The following is a 24,248-nucleotide window of genomic DNA, read 5'->3' on the forward strand; positions in this document are numbered from 1 at the left end:
TTTAAATGCAAATGAGCTGCAGACGGGTGGTACCTTGGTTGGTTATTGGCTAATGTTTACACAACCCAAAAAACATTGCGACATCCCACAGTTGCCAAAATCTGATCAGCTCATTTTCAGAAACAGATCATCTTTTTTTTCTGGAAGTTTCCGAAACTCTTTACAAAGAGGGGACTGTTTATAAACATGGACAAATGGATTTTTGCATAATAGGCTACCTTTAAATGTCTGATATATGTAGTGTACTGATGTACAGTATGAATGAAACAGTCGTGCTTCATCATTAGCATGGCAGCACTGTTCATTTGTTTTAAGTTGTTTGACATACATTTTATGCATAAACAAAAACTAAATAACCAGAAATAGTAAGCTCAAATCTCCAACCTCATAATACAATACAGAGCAACACAGGCCCAGATTGTGACGAGCCACTGCTTTATGTCAAAGTGGATGCACTGATGTAATATACCACTACTAATAGACACCAATGTTTGATTTGATTTAAAAAAACTGGAGGCGACAGATAAACAGGATAACCACACAGATCCGTCTAAACAAGTGGCTTGTCAGTTGCAACAGAACAGCTTTGATAATAATTACTCACAATCAGTGCTAAGAAGTGTCTTACCAGGAAGTGACAGCAGCATGTGACTCTCTCTCACCCCCACAGAGACACACACAACTGCACACACACACACACCTCCCTTTCACTACTGTGTCAGTAAACAACAGCGGCCTTCTCATGGCAGCAGATTCCTCACATTCTCTCTCTGTAAGACGTAATTCCCATACCTCTAACACTGCCTGGAATGTTACACACACATGGCTGAGTGTGTATCTACACGCCACAAACACACAGACGCACACACACAGTTTGACACATACATGCTGCATTCCTTTGATTGTGCTGCTTCGCAACTCAAAAAGCAGAAATGCCAGTGCAAAAACTGAAACCCAGAAAAACTGCAAGATATGTAATTAACTTCTACTTTTCTGTTTCTGTCACAGGTAATACACATGCAGAGACAGGTGCATTGTTGGGAGCCTGTACATTAAAGAAAACCAGACAAAGTGGTGCATTTCTCTTTGACAGGCCTTTACAAAGAACATGCAAAATCATGAGGGAAAAAAATCTAGACAAACAACTAAAAAGGGGCTGCGAGTGACAATAATTTGCGCCATTTATTAAGTCAATGATTTGCTTGATTAATTAAAAATATAAAAAATAACTTTCCAGAGCCAAATATGACAACTTTAAGTGTGTTTTTGTTTCCCTTTTTTCCTGGTTATTGAGCAGCAGGTGAGGTAAACATGCAAGAGTTAAAATATGTTTTCAGACGAGCTTGACGTATCTATATGGCATAGGAAAGGCAAAGCATATTCAGGTGTTTTTGTTCTTTCTTTTTTCTCCAGGATGGTGAAATAAAACATTGCCCTGTTTTTGACAGATTTCTTTTACTCTTATTGTTTCTGCTATGTTTCTATGTCCCTGCACACATCGAGAGCGCTCAGGTTTTGATAGAGTAGAAACACATTTGGCAGATTCAAGCAGAGCAATCAATGTAAGACATCAATTCAGTACAAACAGTACAAACCTCACTGAATGTGTGCCTCATCAACACAGAGATGAACATATTATCCATTGTGAAAATGTCAACAGTTTGTGTTTTGGGAGGATGCATTACAGCAAAACATCTTTCATGGACAAGGCTAAAAACCAAAATGACTCCTGTTCCCGAAAAGAAAGGCAGTACTCTAAAAACTTATTTTATATAATAAGACTTCAGTACAGTCTATGTGACAACTGAAATATAGTCACTTTCCCAAAAGTTAAGGGAAATAGTTCAATTGTATGAAGATTGTGGAGTTCAAAATTTAGCAAGGGCGCTTTTGGTACCATTTTGGGTTTGTCATCGTTGTATTCAGAAGCTTACGAGTACGAACATCTGCGTTCACCAGGGAGGTTGAAAAAATAAGTCTTTGTGTCATTTGTGCTATATCTCCAGCCTGAGAAAAGGACTCTGTGAAAAGTTGTCGCACCTGTTCTGCATGTTAACCTGAACCGAGAACAGGATTTAATGTGTTGTTGTTATCTTTATTGTAACTTCTGCAGGCACAGTTTGGTTGGAGAGTTGCAGAGCAGTGTAGAGAATGAGGCACAAGCTCATATCAGAGCTGGTGTTTCTGCTCCACTGCTGCTTGGGATCCAGCATCAAAAGGACAGCCAGCAAAGAGCTCTTTGAAACAGAGCGACACTGGAGCCCCTCTCTGGACGGCTGCCATGCCGTGCTGATGGTGTGTGTGTGTGTCTGTGTGTGTTTTGAGAAATCTTTTGTGCAAAATGAAAGAGAGCAGGGGGGAGGAAAATCTAAAGGGGGGGAAAGACCTTATGTAACGTGAAAAGCTCGGGCAAACTGAAGCCAACGAACTTTACTACACTCTTTCAAGCACGACTGAGTACTTGGGATGTTTTCAACCATTAACCTCTGTTGCTGCAATGCATAAGCTGATTTCTGCAAAGCCGTGCAATAATATGTTTACAGTCTTAGGACAACAAGCAAATATTGTGTCAGAAAAAGTGTCAAATTATGCAACAAAACATTACAAAAAAAATCATAGTATGGCAACCCATTTAATCCAAGTAGAATCTGGCAATCTCAATGTGATCATGTCATGTCGTAAAAAAGTCATAGACGGTCATATACCGTTGTGGTATGCTATATTACAGGATCATAGTAGTGCAAACACTCTAATCTAATCTGATTATAAAACAAGCAATCGGTCTGTTTGTCTGTCTGAATGACTTTCACATATCTCACAAACTGTTTATATATCAGCCAACAAAGATATGAGTGACCTATAGAGATCAGCTCTACCTCCGTCAGGACTCAAATGTTACAAAAATGACTAAACCATTAAATGGTGAATCTTCCGTTATTGTTGTATACTGCACAGGAACCAGTGGGGATGGGGGGTGTAGAGGACTGTAACTTAATCAGTAAGTGCTCTGGGAAATGTTCACTATTTTAAAAACAAAAACAAAACATTGACAGGTTAAGCAACCCCAGCTTGAATTATAGCTGTCCTAATATCTGTACACACACATAATCAGACAAACACAACACACCATGACAGCACCTCAAAAGGATTGGCAGCCACACAATCGAGGACATGCATCTTTAACTTTGAAGCAGCCTTATCACTTCAGGACCTTGAGTCACTGCAGGTTAGGAGGAGGATTGCTGGATGTTTCATAAAGTCCCACAGTAAGCTGCATGTAATCATTGTGTGAATGTGTTTGTGTTTGTAATCAGTTGGGCTCCGGCTGATATGACAACTATAATCCGGGCTAGTTGTTGAAACAAGGCTGGGATCTGATCAGATAGAGGAGGTTTTAGCTGGAAGCCGAGGCGGGTGCAGTCAGCCAACTCTCTGCTGCCGCTGATAGTTGTTCCCCCAAAAATACAACACACGCCTCAGCATGAGGGTCCTCAGTAATATCCATCATCCTGCAAGCCCCAGTCAAAGTACTGCTTCTGACAGAGTAACAGCAGAACCACAATAAACTTGCTCTGGCATCAGCGTTTAACTAGATGCAACTTTTCCGGCAGTGTGAAAGCACATTGTTTTCTTTTGAGGCGAGTAAATTCAAAATACTGAGCCTACTTACAGGAACACATCCTAAGTGCGGGTGGCCCCAGTGGGGATCTTCCCCCTAAAGCCATTCAACCAGGCAGCGCTACACGATCACTGATGGGCTTTGATATTAAACACACATCTGCTTCACATAGTAGAACTGACACCAAAGCACAAAGAGCAAAGTCAAGCTTTCATCATGGAGACTGGCTCCATCTGATGTGCAATTAGTGGACCACACAGAGTGACGTGGTTTATGGCTGCTGGATAAACCTGTGGCTGCTGTTTGAAGAAAGAAAGGACAAAATCCAGTCATACTATAATTCTGTTTCATCCAAGTGATTTTGGGTGGTTTAGGTACATTTTACCAAAGCTTTAAAGATAACTTGTGGATTGCAACCAACTTTTGTCTCCCAACTGCTTAATAGCAAGATACCGCAACCCAAATCATCTTTTCAGTCGAGGAAACATAACTTAACTGTCTCCGTGTTTGTCAAAGTGAAGGCTTTTTGTCAGTCAAAAGGTGTACATTACATAAAGGTTTGTATTTAGATGAGCCATACAGAAAAAGCCAGAATATTTGGGTAACATTTAACAGCTGTGGCAGAGCCGTGAGTTAAAAAAGTAAAGTGTTGTCGGTTTTCACAGGCGGCTTCACTGATGGATTTCTTTAATATATATATATATTTAATTATATATATTATAGCCCGAGTCACAGTCACTTATGTTTTTACAGTGAAACTTCTAAACCTTTTTCTCACCAATCTTGAAATTTTGCAGATTTGATTATTTTCAAGTTCACTTGACTAGACTGTATGTCAAGTGTGTTGCTGGGCATTCATTTACACCGTTAAGTGATTAAAAACTGAAGGAAAACACATTTCTTCCAAACATTTTACATAAGAATCCTTTTTTTGAAAAGTGTATATTTCTTTATTTTACAAAAAATAAATAAAGCTCTCTTTATGCGTCTACTGTGGCCTTTTAAGTAATGAGGAAGCCTTCAATAGCAGTAGTTCTGCAGCAGTTAGACTGCCTTTGTGACTTCTAAATTAAAACCTGGCATCACATTTAGGGTACATTATGAGCTGCATGTCTGAAAAAGGGATTTATTCAGCACTCCAGTGAATAAAACCCAAACTTTAGTTCAGAAATGGTTGATTTTTAATATCACAAATTGGATATTTGGCAATGAGTTTTCATATTCAGTCTTTATAAATATGTTTAAGATAGACTCAAGATATATGCAAATCTGCAAAAGCAAAAATGACAACTGTAATTAAATGCCACATGGGTTAGTAGAGATCTTTCACACCACAGCTTTAAAGTCTGATCGTTTAAAATCCAGAGAAGCTTAAACTGTGCAAGTGCGTCCTGTCTGATCTTTAGATGAAACCTGATGATCCATCAGCTTGATGAAACATAAACACGGGGCAATTACTGCAAACTTCCCAAGGGGTGTCAGCTATGGACATTTTTGTTTCCTCTAACAGATGATTCGACATCTGTTAGCCAGGGGGATGCATCTGAGGATTTAAGTTAATGAGATGGCATATTTCCCCCTTTCATCCCCTCTCATGAGAACCCCCGAGGGCAGGTTTAACACCCAGAAGGGGGAGGAAGACCCATCCAGCTACTTCAAATCGAGATGAACTTGTTCTGGAGTCAATACATTTTGAGATACATTTAGTTTTGAAATGTTTTCTCGTTGGAGCAGTTTGGTGTTGGCCAGAGCTGTTTACGCTTCAGATCTTGTGTCCATTTACATTTTTCACTGACATTAAAAGTTTATTTTCACTTTTTTCCACAACCTCAGATTTCCTCCACATCTTCTTCTTCCTCCATCTTTCCTCTCGTCTCTTTCTTTTTACTCTGACTAACCAATACAGTTCAGACACGACCGAGGGTCTCCAACATACCTGGACGACATTTTTTTCTGTATATTTTGATCCCGATAATATTTTGAAATGTTAACATTAGTTATGTTCAGGCTTTAAATAATCCCACTTGTTAATCTCTTTTTATTTGGTAAAGTTAAACTTAAACACACTGAACTGGAAATTACCTAATTAAGAAGAACAGTGGTCTGATGAGCTCATGATTCTAAAAGGATGACTCATCCATTTGTACACTGCACCTGACAATCTGAATCTCACACACCCAAACACGCACACACACACACAAGTGGACTTAGGGCTCAGGGAGGTTGGGTGTAGCCTTTCTGAGGATTCATTTTCCGGTATGTAGGGGTATTCAGCTGTGAAACGGCAGCCACTTGAAGAACAAAAGACTTGATAAGGTCTTCTATCACCTGAGGGACGTCTGAGGGGAAAATTCTCTATCTGGTTCAGCTGGAACCTAAATGTTTTTGAATGGGCAAAAGAAGATAGAAATAGCTTGAGTTGTATCTATTGAAGGTGAGCCCTGAGGATAACAGGTGTGTTCACTTGAGATTGATTTATGAGAATTTTGCCACCTTTGTCATTTTAATGTGGTAGAAAATCTTCTTGGAAGTTATCCCATCCTGTGGCTTTCATTGAGGCCCTGCCCTTCAGTAGTGAGCACTTTTAATTAGTTCTGTTAATCGAATGAACGTTTGTAACCAAACACCTCCAACAATAATAACTACTTTCCATCTCAGCTGTATTTTGGGTTAAGCGATAACTATCAAATGTGAGCTAAACTGAAAATGGTACACATCATCCCTGCTAAATACCGTCAAATATCGTCTAAAGCGCCATGTCGGAGCTCCAAACCAAACAAAGCAGTCTATGCTGTTCACGGCCTATTTGACAACATTTTCATATTTTCTGAGTAATTATACAGTTTTTGACAAACAGAGATATCGTTTTCTGGTATCACCTTAAAATGTTACGTGGAAAATCTGCATTTCGGTATGAGGGCACATGCCGAAAGTAAGAGGGCGCAGCGCCCCTGTTACCCGTCTTACACAAAACGCTTCTATGTGTGCAAATGCTATTATTGTTTACCCTCAAAGCTCAGCAGATTTACTCATTTATATAATTTCTTGGCATCCTCACATGTGCCCTGGTACTGGCATCTCTACTAATCCCTTAAAAATATTACATTGTGCTTGAGCTGAATCTTTGGTTTTTATTAATATGTAGATTCTGTTATTCATCTTCTGAAGTGCATGTCCTGCAGGAGGCTGTGCAATGAACTTTGAAAAAGCATTGAGCGGTTCTTTGTAACATCGTTTCTGGGTAATTCTAAAATGACAGGAACAGTCCTTTTGTCTTTTTGGGTTTCATAATAAGCTGGAAAAAGTCTATCCAACGTCCCTAAATATTCAGTACCCTTCCATTTCTTATCTATTGTGGCTCTTACATAATTTATAGGAAACCCTCCAGGTGAAGTAATTGCTTAAATAAATACTCAGATCTTTTTACGGGAACATGACACACTGTTTTCCCACACTAGGATTACGAAGAATTAAAACAGGTAAACCCTAATGTGTCTTCCAGTAACACTTAAAATACAGAGATGCTGATTAGGGCATTTGCATACGCACTTTAGGCAGAGAGAATGACCTCATGCGGCCCAACGTAACTCCAACGGCTGCTGTAGCATGCTGCATTCCCCACTACATTCCTGAATTCCCCTCAAACATTCCTGCCCAATGTGGCGGGAATCTGCAGTGTGGTGGTTTCATCGGTTTCAGAGGCTTTTTAAAGCAGGGTGAAAAGGTAAGAGGTCAAATCACTTACAAAGCTAAAAAAAATAATAGACGCTGCAAGCTGAGGATCTGCGTCTCAGACGTTGCCCCATTGAAAAGATAAGGAAGAAAATTACAGAAAATAAAATACTATAACAGGTCATTCGGCCCCTGTATGGAGGCACCTACACTGGTTGTTTCTCCACTCCCTTTATTTTGTCAAGCCTCTATGTAGCGAAAACAAGCACAAAGCTTCTACGCTTTAATGACTGGAATCCACCACATCAGATGCTAATCTTTTTTTTAATAGAGGTTAAAGGCAGCGTTAAATGTTTACTAAAGAATATGTCCGGGTACGGTATATAAGAATAGGATTATCTATAAGCATTTGAACTTATGATAGTTAAGCACACCTAACATACATACTGATGTTAGAGATGGAGTCCAAAATAGAGTGCAATTCAGAAGTACTTTAAAGCAATGTAATTTTATATGATGCCAAATTCAAAGTATTTTATAGGCTGATGGTGCAATCCCACCCAGAACACCAATTAGACTCGTCTGTTTAATGATTACAACAACAACTATGTTTAAAAAACAGTTGTGGCTTATGTCATCTACCTCTTTCTTCTTTCATATGACTTATGAACACAGGTCAGTGTGACATGGCTGTCATGTTGTTTTTTCTATGCTGCTTTTTTCAGGCTTTCTTTTTCTACCCATTACCACTTCAGGCTATATAAAGCCGTCCAACAGTAAAAACATACAACTGAAGAACTCTAAAGCTCCTAATGCCTTCTGTTTAATAAAGTAATGCCTCCAGGCAGCGTATACAATTCCACACAATACGCAGAGCTTTGGCTAATATTGCTTGGCAGTAAAAATACTCATTTGATAAAGTAGTTCCAGATGCCTCAGTGGATACAATATGCCGGGACTGAGTGTGTGATCCAGATTCCAAGCTGTAGGTTTGTCTGATTTGGACGTAGAGGTAGTCGACTGAAACTGGTAACAGACCTTAAGATTGTTTAAGCCTTTATAGTCTAGACTTCCAAGACACACAAACTATTCCCACCAACATACTTTGAAGTGTTGAGATTCAGAAAGTCTATGATAAAGTTTTCAGAAAAATAGGCTCAATCTATCCTGGTCCGATTAGTCATGACACCTGAAAAATAACTACTATATGATGTGTCCAACATTCACAATGTGTGGCCTCGCAGGAAGGGCAGCAAGTCTACTGTACAGCTGATCCTGTAAAGTCCAACATTTCATTTTATGTTCCTTTTTCGGCCAAAAAAACATTGTAATCCGAGTTGAAATACTCAAGGCATCCATAACTCAAACCTCGACATAACATAGCAGCCTGTCAAGTCACACCACACAAGCTATTCGTTAGGTTGAGAAAAACGAAGCCAAATCTAGATTTTTTTTCCCACATTAAATGTTACTTTCCTACTACAGTTTGTCTGTACGGAGATTACACAGTTTAAAGTAGCTTTTATTCCCTGTGTTCTTCCATTTCCTGCAGCAACCTTCTGTGTTCTCCCTTGTGTCCTCTTTGTTCCAGCCCACAGCTCTCAGGGGGGAACACAGTGAACAGGCCACAGGCTGAGTCTGTCCTGTGTGCGTATGTGTGTGCGTATGAGTACTCTATTCACTGAGACTGGAGGCAGGAAGAGGAAGAGGAGTTGGGTGGAAACAGGAAGAGGAGGGTCACCTCACTAACATGCTCTCTCATCAGTTGATGTCCTGTTCTCTGGGTTAAATAGAAAACCGATTCGTACCCCCACTAATGGACTTCATATGTGTCATAAAAAGTGTTTGATCACACATTATCACACTATGTACTTGTGTTTCACATATTAGAAACCTGTTTAGTTACTTTTTATGATGTGACGGAAATGTGCTGTATGGTAGATATGGGCTGTAGACACATATGGAAAACGGATGTGAGCATGGGGTCGGAAATCAAAAGTGTTTATGGGTATTCTGTACTTCAAAGTCGGGGGGAAAAAGCCTTAACAGTGTTAGGCTTCACTTTGAGATCTCTGGCTCTCATGCTCAAGCCCATTGGTTCCTACTAAAGACATACTTTAAAAAAGATATATAACAAATGCATAGTCTCCTAAAAGACTCAGTAATGTCTCTAACAGCTGTGCACTGTAGTCTTAAGCAAATATTCGCAAACATACTACATCACACTATTTGGAGGCTATTTTTTTTAAGATGAGGATCACATAATTGTTTCTCTAGCCAAAATGTGAACTATCAGCACCACATTTTTGGGATTGAGGCAAAATACAGTACAAAGTAATGAAGGAATATGTCACCCAGTGCAACATGTGTTTTTAATGGAGCTTTCAATTGAGATCAAGTGACCTGATGAATGAGATATATTAGCTTTTGCTACACAGACAATACAATACTTTTTTTAAAAGGCACTGTTTATAAAGCTATCCAGCTGTTGATTCTTTTTTATTCTATTTCTACCTTCCACATATTTACTTTGTGCTGTAAAAAGGGCTATTTATGTGGTCCAAAAAGTTAACCCGCCAGCTGAAAAGGGAGGCAAAACTGTTTAATGTTAACAACAAAAGCGCTTCATGGTATGAGGCAGCCACATAATATAATGTAGAGTGTTGATCTTAGAAACTAAAAAGGATATTCTAAATCTTAGCACTCCATCTACTTTTTAAAATTAGGAGCAGAGGGCAGGTAAGACAGGGAGATAACAGAGAGGGAGATTGACAGGGGAGGAGGGAGATGTAGCCTGAGAGGGCCAGGAGGTTGAAGACAGAGAGGACATCGGAGGGAAAGTGAAGGTTTAGGGGGACGGGGGAGAAAGTGATTTGACAGAAGAGGAAAGAGATGGGTTAGAGGAGATTTGGTGGGAACAGAGTTAGTTTGTAGGTCCCAGCTGAGGTCACGTCCCCTGGCTGTGTTTTCATAAACTGCTGAGTCTCAGGGTAATCAAACAAAGCACCGGCACTTGCAACACCGACCCAGATAGCAAAAAACCTTGGAACCACACCTCAAAACAGAGACACGCCAAGAAGTGATGCAGCATCTTGCTTTCCTTTCCCAGCTCTTCCTATGTCCTAATAACGGGTGAACGCTCGCTCCTATTACCTACATTAAGGGAACTTTACTCTGTCAGACTCTGCTGCTGCCACCACCTCCCCTTTCTCCCTGTTTTCTCTCAAAGTCATAAAGGACAGCTACAAAAACAAATGGAGTCTCTCCCGGCTGGGTGTGGTGGCCTGCAGAGCAACAGCTGGGTCCTGTCGCTCTCCAGAGACGCAGACTGACTGATGAGCTTCTTTTTCAGGACAGCTCTCCCCATGTCCTTAACTTTTACTTGAAAATGTTGCCTCTTTTTACTGCCTCGGGCTTACTGTCTTTTCCAAGTACTCTCTCTCAACTGTACACTTATTTTCCTTGACTAAGAACCTCACTTTTCATGTACTGTTGTTAAACTGTCAACTTACACATCCCCACATACCCAACTACTCTTCACTCCTTAAAAGTTTAGATTTTCTCTTGTTCTGCTTCCCTGCTCTTTCTCTCACTTAATCTGTCAGTCCCCATCGCTCTCTTCCTTTCCCTCTTCCTCTGTCCCACTGAAACCCCTTCCTGGCCCCCATTTCCCTCTGACACATTTCCTGTATAGTAGGGAAGGTTATCAACACATTTTCTGAGTCATACAAGTGTTTCACAACACCGGTTTCTCATACTACTTATAAAAAAAACACACAATTAACAACATACTAAAAAAATGGCAAGTATCTTTTTTAAATGTTTCCAAATTGCATCACACTTTTTAATCATCTACTCTTATTTATGACCATGATGAGGGCGCTCACTTGTTTCTTTGTATCACAATTGCTGTAAAAGTTCTTCAAAGCGTGCATTTAGTCATGTTGCCCGCGTTGCGCGCGTGCGTGCGTGCGTGCGTGCGTGTGCGTGCGTGCGAGCGAGCGTGCAACCAGTATGAACTCTACCTAATGAATCGTTTTGAGCGTGCTACTAACCAAATGGCAATAACAAATCGACTTCAGAGGCTGGCGGTAGTGTGTGTGTGTGTGTGTGTGTGTGTGTGTGTGTGTGTGTGTGTGTGTGTGTGTGTGTGTGTGTGTGTGTGTGTGTGTGTGTGTGTGTGTGTTGCCAGTTGAGACCTGCCCTAGGTTTAATTAGAGCTGTGAGTCAAAGTCAAAGCCACGTGTGGTCAGAGATGCAATCAAATACTAGTTGGGCCCCGTGGGCACACGCAGACGCACGCACACACTCACACTGACACAAACACACATACTGTCTCCATCTCAAATGCATTAAACACCTTCAAGAGAAGAACAATTTTGAAATCAAATCAGTTTGTCGCTTTCTTATCAGCTGTTTAAAAAAAATCTCAGTTCTCTAGGGGCTGAGTGTGAACAACATTCAAATTAACCAATCTTTATGAAGCAGCATGCCCTGAAACACACTATCATACAAGCACACACAATCATCTTTTTTTCCTTATCCAAGGCTAGGGTTGAAAAGGACAGTTGTATGCTGTACAGATTGTAATGTCCCCTGAGGGAAAGTTTTGATTTCTAACATTGAATAAAAATGACTTGATGTGACTTGACAGAGGAGTTCACAGGAGGAAAGATGGCCAAGTGCCCAGTAAACCAGTCAAGGCATCGTCTTGATCTGATGCTCAGAGCAGCAGAAAGTCACAGTGTTGCATTACAAAGACGTCTTTCCTCTGTAAAATCACACACAAATTCAATTGTATTTACAGAATGAATTAAATCAAACACTTCAGGAATGATAACCATTGCAATGAAAATGCAACCGCTGTTCATTAGATGATCAGACATACCAAAACTATTTACAACACTTTGGGTAAAAAGCATTCAGCCACCAGCTTTTGAACTTCATACTGGGTAGCCATGAGGCTCAAGAGGCCATACTATTGTCAGCTAATTTATTGATATATTTGTATACCTCGGTGCGTCAATGTGGATTTGTAAATGTCTTCATAGGAAATGATGCCAGTCGAAGAAGTGTGTTAACGAGCAAAAGTGTTAGTCAGTCAGAGAAGTGGGGAATTAATGTGCATATGTACGTACATGTACACACATTATCCCGTTTGTGTTGAGTAATTATCTAAACCAGAGGCTTGATGCTATCACTGTCTTGCATGTGGTGCTGGAGAAAAAAGCACCAGAGGGAAAAGATAAAAACTGGCATTGTGGCCAGATGTACTGTATGTGTGTGTGTGTGTGTGTGTGTGTGTGTGTGTGTGTGTGTGTGTGTGTGTGTGTGTGTGTGTGTGTGTGTGTGTGTGTGTGTGTGTGTGTGTGTATGTTCTTGTTCAGGCCAGAACCCCAGGGCAGATTACCTATGACCAGCCATGCAGGCTGGAATCAGGCTATACAAGATTCAAATATGCACATGCACAGTCACTCGGACACACACACTTATCTCGGTCTTTGATGCATCTGGAGAGTTATTTTGTATCAAAGATCCAGGAACAAAGAAACAAACCGCCCTTGCATTCAGACATGATACATCCAAACACTTACACCAAGGTTAAGTTTGCACCATACATTCTTTTACTTATTCAACTCTTAAAAAAATAAAGACATTTGAAGATGAAATAGCTGCTTTTCAGACTGAATGGATTCCTGGCCCATCACTCATTACGTGCTCAGATGTCTTAAATACATGAGGCCAATGTTAGTTTGCAACCTGAATGCAACAACAGAGCATTAACAGGACACAATGAGTGCTTCACAAGCTGATAAAACTCACTTCCTGTGATTTCAATGAAAGGATCCATCAACTGTCAAAGAATATAGAGAGGGATACAGGTTTATAGGTAGCTTGTGCGTAAACTTACAGACCTGCGCCTCAGCCCCTCTCTCTGCAACTGGTTGCTGGACTTCCTCACAGAGAGACCACAAGCTGTCCGGGTCAACAATAACACATCGAACACAATAACACTGAGCACGGGGGCCCCCAAGGCTGTGTGCTCAGCCCCCTTCACTTCACCCTGCTGACCCATGACTGCAAACCCAGCTACAGCTCCAACCACATCGTGAAGTTCGCTGACGACACTACCGTGGTGGGTCTCATCAGCCACAACGATGAGATTACTACAGGAAGGAAGTGAAGCAGCTGGCCCGTTGGTGCCAAAATAACAATCTCTTCCTCAATGTAGGGAAAACAAAGGAGAGTGTTGTTGACTTCAGGAGAACCCACTCCCAACCCCCCCTCCTTCTGACCATCAATGGTGCTGCTGTGGAGCAGGTGAGCAGCACCAAATTCCTGGGTGTGACCATCACAGACGACCTCACCTGGAACAACAACACCACTGCACTGGCAAAGAAGGCCCAGCAACGCCTCTACTTCATCAGGAAGCTCAAGCGAGCAGGAACCCCCCCCCCCCCCCCTCATGCTCTCATTCTACCGAGGCGCCACTGAGAGCATCCTCAGCAGCTGCATCACGCTGTGGTTTGGAAGCTGCACCGCCTCCAATCGCAAGACCCTGCAGCGCATCGTGAACTCTGCCCAGAAGATCATCGGGGTCTCACTCCCTACACTACAGGACATCTACAGCACCCGACTCACCCGCAAAGCACTCTGCTTGCGGGGGACACCACCCACCCCTCCAACAGCCTCTTCAGCCTCCTGCCTTCAGGGAGAAGGTTCCGCAGCCTCCGCTCGAGCTCCACCAGGCTGAGGAACAGCTTCTTCCACCAGGCGGTCAGGATGCTGAACTCTCTCCCTCCCACCTTCCCTCCCTCAATCCTTTGTCTCTCTCTCCTTCCTCCCTCCCTCCCTCCCTCCCTCCCTCCCTCCCTCCCTCTCTCCTCTCGCTCCCCCTCTCTCCCATCCCTCCCTCTCTCTCCCCCTCTCTCATCTCCCTCTACCCCCGCTCCCATCTCTCCCCTGACCTCTCCGCCCTCCTCCCATCCACCTTTCCCCACAGCCTCAATGGAAATGTACCAGGACATTAATCCCCCTCCCTCACACACCCTTCCCTCATCCAGTACCAGTCACTTTGTATTCTCCGCTGCTACTGAAAATGTACTTTGCACAAAGTATTATTTGCTCTAAAGAACTACTTGCACTACCGTCAAACTGTGTTGTTTGTGTCTAATATATGTATGTATTACTTAGTTGTTTTTTTTTGTATACCCCTTTTTACCCCCCCTATTTTTTTCTAGGCTCTTATCTTTTTATGTTATATGTTCTTGTTTATGTTCACACTGTGGGACTGCCAGAAACGGTATTTCAATTTTCTGTATGTATAACACATGTGTAAACTTTGACAATAAAGTGGACTTTGACTTTGACTGAGGTTTCACATGTGTGCTCAACGATAAAGTTGAGGAGTTAAACATCCTTCAAATTCAGCATTATCTTTCAACTTCCTAGTAGTCGTGTGATTTTTGAAACTGAAATTCAATGTAGGCTTGTTCTAATTCCCAATAATACTAAATGATTTGGGGTATTCTTTTGCATATCAATGGTATAAGTACTGAGAAAAAGAAAATACAACAAACATATTTAAAAGAAGATTTTAAAAAGCTATCATCCATTGGCAACAAGGTGAACATGACCCTGTTGCAGGCATCACTTAAACATAATAAAGGTCGAGAAGAAGAGTATACAAAATGTGTGTGATTCATTGACATAATGTCCATGTTTAATAAAAGATTTTCATAATTAGCGTCATACTTTAGAATATAGGCCTTTGTCCCTCTGAAGAAAAATGATCGCAGTGAGTGGGTGAGTGAGTGAGTGAGTGAGTGAGTGAGTGAGGAGTGTAAGTCCACTCTTAAAGTGCAAAGCCGAAACAGAGACAGAAATAGTTGATAAAAGCTAGTGAAGAGGTAGGAGCTAAACAGGGACGATCAGTCTGTCTGTCTGTCTGTCTGTCTGTCTGTCTGTGTGTCTGTGTGTCTGTGTGTCTGTGTGTCTGTGTGTCTGTGTGTCTGTGTGTCTGTGTGTCTGTGTGTCTGTGTGTGTGTCTGTGTGTCTGTGTGTCTGTGTGTCTGTGTGTCTGTCTGTGTGTCTGTGTGTCTGTGTGTCTGTGTGTCTGTGTGTCTGTGTGTCTGTGTGTCTGTCTGTCTGTCTGTCTACACAGCCAGCTGCCAGGCCAGAAGCAGCATCACTCTGGACTGACTGGCGCCGGGAACGAGGGGCCATGTATAGGAGCAGGGCCGCTGCAAGTTTTCCCACGTAGTGATGGAAAAGCCTGCTTTATAGGTCCAAATATATGACTTGTGAAAATAACTCCCCTATGATTAATGATTGGTCATTCTGAATAGGCCACTTTGGGCTTAAGATGCAAGGCAGCTGTCCTGGGTGCCATGCATCCCCTTTGCCCCCCCCCCAACTACAGTAGACTTCTTCAGAGTCTCCAGCTGTGTGTTTTAGTGTGTTAATAATATATCGCCCACCAAAGTAGCATCCCTCCGTAGTGGAGTAATGTGCTGGTCAAACTGATTTATATCTTGCTTTTTTTCACTCTACCCTCTTCACCCATTCAATCTCTTAGAGATAATAGTGAGAATAATAAATAGTAAGATTTTTGGCTTCCTACGGAGAAAATTAACACCGACTGTCTAAATATTTGTTATTTTCTATGTTCTGCATGTATCCTGGCCTGGGTATTTATATGAGACTGGTATATGGCTTAAAATAGCAGCCAGTAATAAGGGGAACACTTGGCAGCAATGCTAGACTCAGATTACCTCAGCTGCAGGAACGGAAAGGGGAGGGGGGTGATTAAAGGAATAATAACATAGCTGGTCAACCTGAGCAAAATTGAATTTGAATAGAACTTGTGTTACTTTGAGTTTTTGTACATGTAAATTGTACTTATGACTCTAGCCGGAGGCTGGACTTCACAGATAGCTCACATAAGAGTTGTGCTCTAAAAATGTGGAAGTAGCAGGGTGAAAAGTTCAAGATGACAAGGACTAGACAGAAAAAAATGTGTAATTATGCGCTGTGCAGTACATACAGAATCATGTGTTACAATGTAACTTTGGGAGTCCCAGACATTTCACGTTATAATTATCTGCAACAGGAGAAATAATTTGCAATATGGGAGGACACCATGAGAGGTTAGTTAAAATCTGAAGACTCACGACAATTATGAACCAGGAATCTGTTTAACCAGATATACACATATCCATAATGGAGAAAACCTTCAAACCCTTTTAGAAATGGGTTAGGAAGGTTAACAAGTGAAGTTGTAAGTCAAACCACATACTGACTTACTAAGCTTCTGAAATTAGCTTGTAAGAACCAGGGAGATTTAGACCAACTATGTATAGTGCTGAACATGTATGTGCATGTGTGTGTGAGAGACAGATAGACAGCAATCCGGAGGAAGTGAGAGAGGAAGTATTTACAGAAACATAGGAGGTGTGATGTGTCTTTACATAGCTGACATGCATCCCTGCAAGTACAGCACACATTTATAATTAGCTGGGAAATAGATAGATCAAGCCGGCATAGTTGGCATGCAGGACAAAAATGCACACATGCTTAGTACCAGTATTACGAGATGACACTGGCAAACAGGTGTACTTTACTTTGGTCATATATATATATATATATATATATATATATATATATATATATAACTGAATGCAAACATGAGCGTGAGAACAAACAGGCAAATTATGTAAAATATTTCACCAATTGATATTATTTTACAAAAAAAATCCTTTTGGGAAAATTAGACATTCTTTCAATCTCATTGCAGACTCATTTATTAGTTATGGGAAATAGTATTCCTTATATATTTCATTTTTCGGCTCATCTGTACACATATTTCACATATCAAGTTAATTTCTCTAGAAAATCAACAACGTTCTTTGGTCATTCTGCTTTAAACAAGATGTTGATACTGAGAGGGACTGCAGTTTTGGGATTCAAAAGCTTAAGACTTCAGAGTGACATTAGCTTTTGACATCAACCCCATTTACAGAGAAAAAAGGCTAGGCATGTGTAAGGCCACATACTGCATATTTCACGCTGTATAATAGGAAGGAATATTAGGATTATTGATACTTTTAATTAGTTTATTCATCTATAAAACACGATTACATCACTTCATACACCATATGAAACTAGATATTGTCATAGAAGTTGGGTATTATAATATTGTATAATTATGTTTTTAAGAGGGTAATGTAATACTCTGAACTTACCAGATGTCCAGGCAGTTGATTATTTGCTTTTGCACTCAATATATCAACTTTACTGATGATTATTGTATGTATAAATATTTTGTGAAAGCACCAATAGTCAACATTACACTATTATCAAAATATATAAGTGTATTTGATCAAAGATATTGTGTGTATTTTATTTTCTCCATATCTCCCAGCCCTAGTGAGATGGCTAGACGTCATTCTGTCCTTACTTTTTATTTGATAATTGAATTAATGTCTTAACACTCCCCCGAGAGTAAGATTGGAAAAAGGGTGGGACTTTGACACAAACAGACATTAAACTGGATGTTGTGAAAACATAGCAACACACAAAAAAATCATTGGGCCTTGAAAGTGATGGAAGGAAATCAAAATTAAAATATACAACCATTCAGGGAAATTGGTCAACGAGGGTCAATTTCGCATGAAATGAATAATACTTTTTGAAATGTCTCCCTCACTCTCTTTCCCCACTCTCGCTTCCTCCCTCTCAATTCAATTCCCACAAGAGGGTGCACAGTGTGCTAATGAAAAAGCAGACTTAATATTTTTCCCCGAGTCCATCTGGTAATAATTGTAGCATGTAGCAACCGTAGCTGTGTTTGGATAAAGCTCTGACATATATGGGGCCCTCTGACGCTCAAGTGTGTGTGTGTTTGTGAGGGGGAAAAGGAAGGAAGAAAAAAGCATGGGACTGGTATGACTCTGTGGGACTGTGTGTGTGTGTGTGCGCACATGCTCGTGGCTGTGTGTTTTCCAAGCTGCTGGGTGATGAGCCAACAAAGCTAAATCAACTTTATCATCAGCACACTGTTTAACGTAGAGCAGCACAGAGCAGAGCGGTGCTGAGCGTAGGTGGTTGGGTAACCTCTGCTCCTCCGGGCCATTAGCGGGGCTCGAGGTGATGATTTGTGGCATCTGATGGCGCACAGACTGCTTTCAGAAAGCCAAACGCACACATCTGGAGCTCAGAGTGGTCTATATTTGACTAAGAGCTGCCTCTGTGTTATGGAATCAGGCCAAACAGAGGACCTTGAATTTTATCCAAAGAAGCAGGTTATCTTTAAAATGTTTCCTGGAAGTCAAGTATTCATCTTGTGAAACAAAAAAAACATCATGTCGGAAAGATCGCCCTAAAACTAAATCAACATGTACAACAATACTCCCAGCTGTAAATGTGTCTTGTTGAACAGTTCTTGAGCAAGCCGCTGATCTCATGATAAGTTGCCCTGGATATCTGGAGCGTCAGATAATAAACAAATTGGGGGCCCCATACTCAAAGGAGTCCTGGACCTTGACACTTCCAGGAAGGTCCCCTATTATAAAGTTGAGGATTGAGGTAATGTAACAATGATTTCATTTCAAAATACAACAGCGAGATGATGGTGTTGTACAAACACAGGTTACACCCTCAACAACTAAAATCAACACTAGGTGCCCTCTCTGTGTTACCCAGTTCTCTACTGAAACTATGGGACAAAATAATTACACATCTGTGACTCAACATGTGTCAAATGTGTGACAAGTGACACATTCTTCTCAGAGTTCAGCGCAAACGTCTTTATCTTGTGACTTACTGGCAGCGTACAGTTTGAGTAGGTGGAAGGGAGTGGAACATGAACACCGCAGAAAGACCCTTTGTGCTGAGGGGGTCAGACATCCTCTGTGGGAAGCATTCACATAGAGACAGATTCATGTGTGCGGGAACACAGACAAGCAAATGGCATCGCTTACTGACAATAATATTAGGAATATGTCATGTGAAGAATGACCAATGATGATAGGTGTTCTTTGAAATCATGTGAATATGCAAGTACAGCGACCCCGGGAAGACGCAGTAATTAAACACCATGTTTCCGGGTAGGTTTTTTTTTTAGAAAGGCTGAAATTTCCGTTCGATTTTTAACAATGTAACCGGGAATCTGAGCCACTTAATTGTATTCAACCTGAAGGATGTAAAACATATACTGAATAACTATACTAATAACCCATATATGTGCCTACAAGGATACAGTATTATTTTATAATTTAAATCTGCCAAAAAAAACCAAAAGTCAACGGATGGGTGCGTTAAAGATGGTTCATCCATCAGGCTCTTTGAGTGGTTTGTGTGTTGATTTGTCTGACCCACACCTCTACAGTGAGGTCACACTCAGGAAGGCAAGTCAGCCAACACAACATTCTATAATATGACTCAGATAATGCTTTAACATCGGTTTAAATGACTAGCAAAACCTTCAGTCAGTTAACCCCCAATACCTCTTTTGGAGGTGGATCTTAATGGGTTAGCTGAACACACGACTAATGGCAGGACAACATTATTTGTCTCTACCTTTCAAGAAGCATTTAAAATATTTTAAAAGCCATAATTACTACAGATACTAGAAGGCTGTATCATTTTAACGTTGTTCTAGGGCATTTGTTTAAGTCTGACATTTTTCTAGGGGAAGTTTCACATTGTGTGTTTTATTCTGTTTACAAAACCAAAACGCCGGTAAGGAGGCTTCAGTTGATGATCTGACGAGTACTTTGTTGGCAGAATCCTGAGGCTTTAAACTGTGGGGGCGGACAGTTACAAGGACTTAAGTATACCAGAGGAACAGGCCATACACAATTGTAGAGTAAAAGAGGCCAGTACAAGTACAGATCATGCCATGAATATTTAGAAATCTTCCGTCATGTTAGTTTTTCTTTGCCACACTCGTGAAACTGAAGATACAGTATTTCATGCTACACTCCAAAATACATGCAACTAATGTGCCAGACGCCAGATTCATAGTACATTTCCACACTCCCATGCTCCAACCAGAGTTTGAAATCCCAATCGGGCCGATCTGACAAAGAAACCATTCACACTAATTCATGCACACTCACACACATATTCTCACTCACACACACACAGCTTTCAGTCAGTTGAAAACTTTTACCGAACTTGAACTCCCCCAAAACCCTGTGGTGACCACATAAAAAGTAGTTCTCAGGTTACAAACTCGCCCAAAATAGACCATAAGTACATAGTACTGCTATCTGGTGACGTAGATTCTAGTTTAGCATGGTTACGCACACACTTGAATGCTGAAAAACACACACATATTGAATTCACTACCAAAGTCATTAGGATGACACACAGTTTTAAGTCTGAAAAAAAGGATACTGGAAAAGCTTGCAAAACGTCTTGTATTCATTATTCAATGATGTATCATAGCTGCATACATTTCAAACATGTACAGATAAAAAAAGGTATCCCAAAAGGACTCTTTAAACCCTTATTTTTTTACAATGAGAATTATTATAATTTCAGGCCGGTTCTTCTTAAAATATGGGTCAAGATCCGAAATGAGCCACAGGCCTAGTTCTAGTGGGTTTCCACATGAACTAAGTAATAATATGCTTTCAGGAGTGGGAGAAGAACGACAGTCCCTTCCTGGAATAGGAGAAAAAGGGACGTCCTCCAAGAGCAGTAGTTTTTTGGAATAGCTAATCTGTGCACAGGAAACAGGCGCTAAGACTTCTGGCGCTAGTGGGCTGAGCAATCAAAACAATCTCTCCATCTTTTGATTGAGGAGAAAGAAAACTACGCCAGAGTCTTCAACACACAGAGAGAGTGAGGGGAGGGGAGGTAGAGAAGGAAGGGACGATTGCAAGAGATGAAGACAATGATAGTGGATGAGGTAACCATTTATAGCAGGAGAGGAAATGAGGGATATAAAGAAAAAATATTCTTTACTAACTCTAAGTTCTTTCTACTATAATCTCCTGTCCTATTTTGTTTCCCGATTTTTCCTCTCCTCATCTTTTTTCCCTTGGATGTTTCTGTTATCTACACTCCTTTTCCCTTCTTTTCCCTCATGTCCATGCTTTTTCTTCTTTCCCCTACTACATCTGTGTGTTATGAGTAGGAGATGGGGAGAAAGTACGTGGGATTTTCCCATAGCTCTGCAACACAAGAGCCCCCTCCTCCCCCCCCCCCCCGGTCTCTTCCTCCACTCCCTCTGTCTCATGTCAGAGGGGAGTCTTGAGGAAAACCACCCATATTCCACCACCAAGTTTTCTGGATGTTAGTCGGAACTTTTTGCTGTGAGTTGTTCCATAGACATAAACTGTGTGCTGCTATGGCAACAGGATAATTAAACCAAGGTTACAGGACAAAAATATCTCTGCCTTTAAAGCAAAACAGTGCTCCTATTAAACATTTAACAGGCAAAATACTACTAATTAAATCCTTATAATAGCTTTCAGTTCTCACAAGATGAAAAATGTGTTGAAGATTTTGTGTTTTCTACTTTCCGCGGTCATTAGACTCCATGGTAAGCTCCATCCAGCAATGCATTCTCTGACCCTCTTCCTGGTCTAGCTCATGGTCCCACCCCGCTAAGCATTTTCAGGCATTGAAACCCTTAAATGTATATTGCAGATTCTACACCAACTCACTTTTAATACTTTGTTTAACCCTCTTTTGTGAAAAAATCCAGGAACTTGAAGGCCTGGGATAAGAATGCCACCACCTGTTCATCGCATCTTATTATCTCACTATACGACTATCTGGGAATTAGAGGTGGACGAACATATTTGGTCACACGATCCCTACCTTTATAATCTTAAAAAAGCAGTGTGATTGTCTGAAAAGTGAAGCACAACCTCTTCCTCTTTGTTTAAAAGCTGTAACTGAGATTGAAATATCTCGACAGCCTGGAAATGAGTGCTGGCGCATTTCCTCTGTGGTGCTTTTCTATATATTGGTGACCTCTGACAGAAGATGGATAAAGCTTCATCCCCCTGAATCTTTGTTCTTCTTAAAGTGTTATGGTCAGGTTTAGAAGTTGCCCTAAATATTTTTCACCACCAACCAGTATCCCCAGTCCCCAAGTCTGCTGCAGCAGCCCTGATACTCAGTTGCTTTTAACCCAAAACACCAACCCAACCATCCACACTATGAAATACATACATTTGCAAGACAGCTATAAAATAATGTGACATTCTGTTGTAAAACTTGGTTAAGAAAAGTCCACTAAACAATATTATGCCTGCCATTATGTTTATATCCATGAACATTTTACTTACTGTGAGTGCAGCAGGTTTTGTGTGTGTGTCTGTACCTGTGCAGGTGTGTGAGTGTGGTTTACCTCTGCAGCCTGTGTCTCCTGGTGCAGCAGTGTCAGCCCCGTCAGGTCCTCCAGAAATGAGTGGGAGGAATTAAAAACCTTAGACAGGAAGTTGAAACCTTCCCTCTCATAGTGCTCAATGACCTGGACAAAAAAAGAAACATGAATTTAATGATTTGAAACATAAACATTATTTGAAACATGTAGTGTTATTGTGTTGATGAGGCATCTTCCTATTTGGATGCTTAAGACATAACATTATTTACCAGAAAGCTCTGATTCAAGTTAAAAGCAGAGTTTCAGTAAGCATAAGAGCACCTTTTACTGCATTTTCGATTAAAACATTTCATATTGTCCAAGACATTTCAAAGTATTTTTTCTTTTCTGAACATTGTATGCTTTTAGTTGGTGAAAGTCCTTTTTGAGCCTGATGTGTTTACTTTGAGTGGAGGGCTGAGTCTTGCTAATGCATCACGACACAACCACTAAAATCAAAAACATTATGAGATGGCAAAGAGCAACAGTCTCTCCAAGGCAGATAATGATAACAAATATTGTATTGGTTTCAAACTAAAAAGGCAGCCTGGTTGCTCTGGTCCATCAGCACCTCTGAAGACAAGCTGACATGTTTACCTTGATCTCCTACCAGATCTGACTTCAAATACCCACACCTTCTTTACACACACACACACACACACACACACACACACACACACACACACACACACACACACACACACACACACACACACACACACACACACACACACACACACACACACACACACACACACACACACACACACACACACACACACACACACACACACACACACACACACTCTCTAACCTCTCGACTACCTTTCTATGCTTGGCCGAGCCTTTCATGGACGCCCACAGACCCTCCTCTGCAGGTGTAGGGTTACCTTTGCCTCAGACATCAACACACAGTGTGAATCAGTATCTGTGCATGTGCGTGCATGTGTGCGTGCGTGTGTGCGTTTGTGTTCACAGACTGACCTGGCGTCTAGTCTCGAAGCCAGACACACCGCACACAATACAAACTGACGTGTCCCTCGTTCATCTTTTCAACCTCTCTTTTCTTTCCTTCCTCCTCTTTTATTTCTTTGATTCTCCACTTCCATCCACGGGATCCATTACATGAGACGCCAACAGCCAAAACGCACTTTGTTGAAATATGCGTAGACGCTCGTGAGACAGAATGCAACGTGATAACTTCGATGTTCTTGTAATAAAGCTATAAAATGTTCTCAAAGCAATGCACAGACACAAAGTTACACCCTCCACTTGTGACAATATCGACATTAGACAAGATAATGACCGCTAACTTTTTATACCTAAACACTGTGACTACAATACAAGTAGTATAATGTAATAACAAAAGAAAAAATGTCAAACTCAAAACAGTTGGGGTTGTTTGAACTTGAAGCAGAATGTTTTGCTCTAATCAAAAGCTGTAAATTCTTAGATATTTTCTAGTTTACATCATGGTGTTTTGCACCTTTACTTTGATACAGAACTGAAACTACTTGCATTTTTCTTGAGAGGGATATATAGCAGAAGTGAAGTATCTTATATCTGTATAAT

The 24,248-nt window shown here is 40.9% G+C and overlaps 1 protein-coding gene across 2 annotated transcripts in view; it reads right to left on the minus strand.

Annotated features, from left to right (window-relative positions):
* The window catches only part of atg7 (ATG7 autophagy related 7 homolog (S. cerevisiae)), a 50,779-nt gene that overhangs the window by 1,532 nt on the left and 24,999 nt on the right, over positions 1-24,248 (minus strand). For both annotated transcript variants that reach the window (XM_063911714.1, XM_063911713.1), the window contains exon 18: positions 22,662-22,784. In XM_063911714.1, the coding sequence (XP_063767784.1) occupies positions 22,662-22,784 (123 nt within the window). The remainder of the gene's footprint in view (positions 1-22,661; positions 22,785-24,248) is intronic.

Source organism: Eleginops maclovinus, chromosome 20, assembly GCF_036324505.1.
Source record: "Eleginops maclovinus isolate JMC-PN-2008 ecotype Puerto Natales chromosome 20, JC_Emac_rtc_rv5, whole genome shotgun sequence".
Taxonomy (NCBI): Eukaryota; Metazoa; Chordata; class Actinopteri; order Perciformes; family Eleginopidae; genus Eleginops; species Eleginops maclovinus.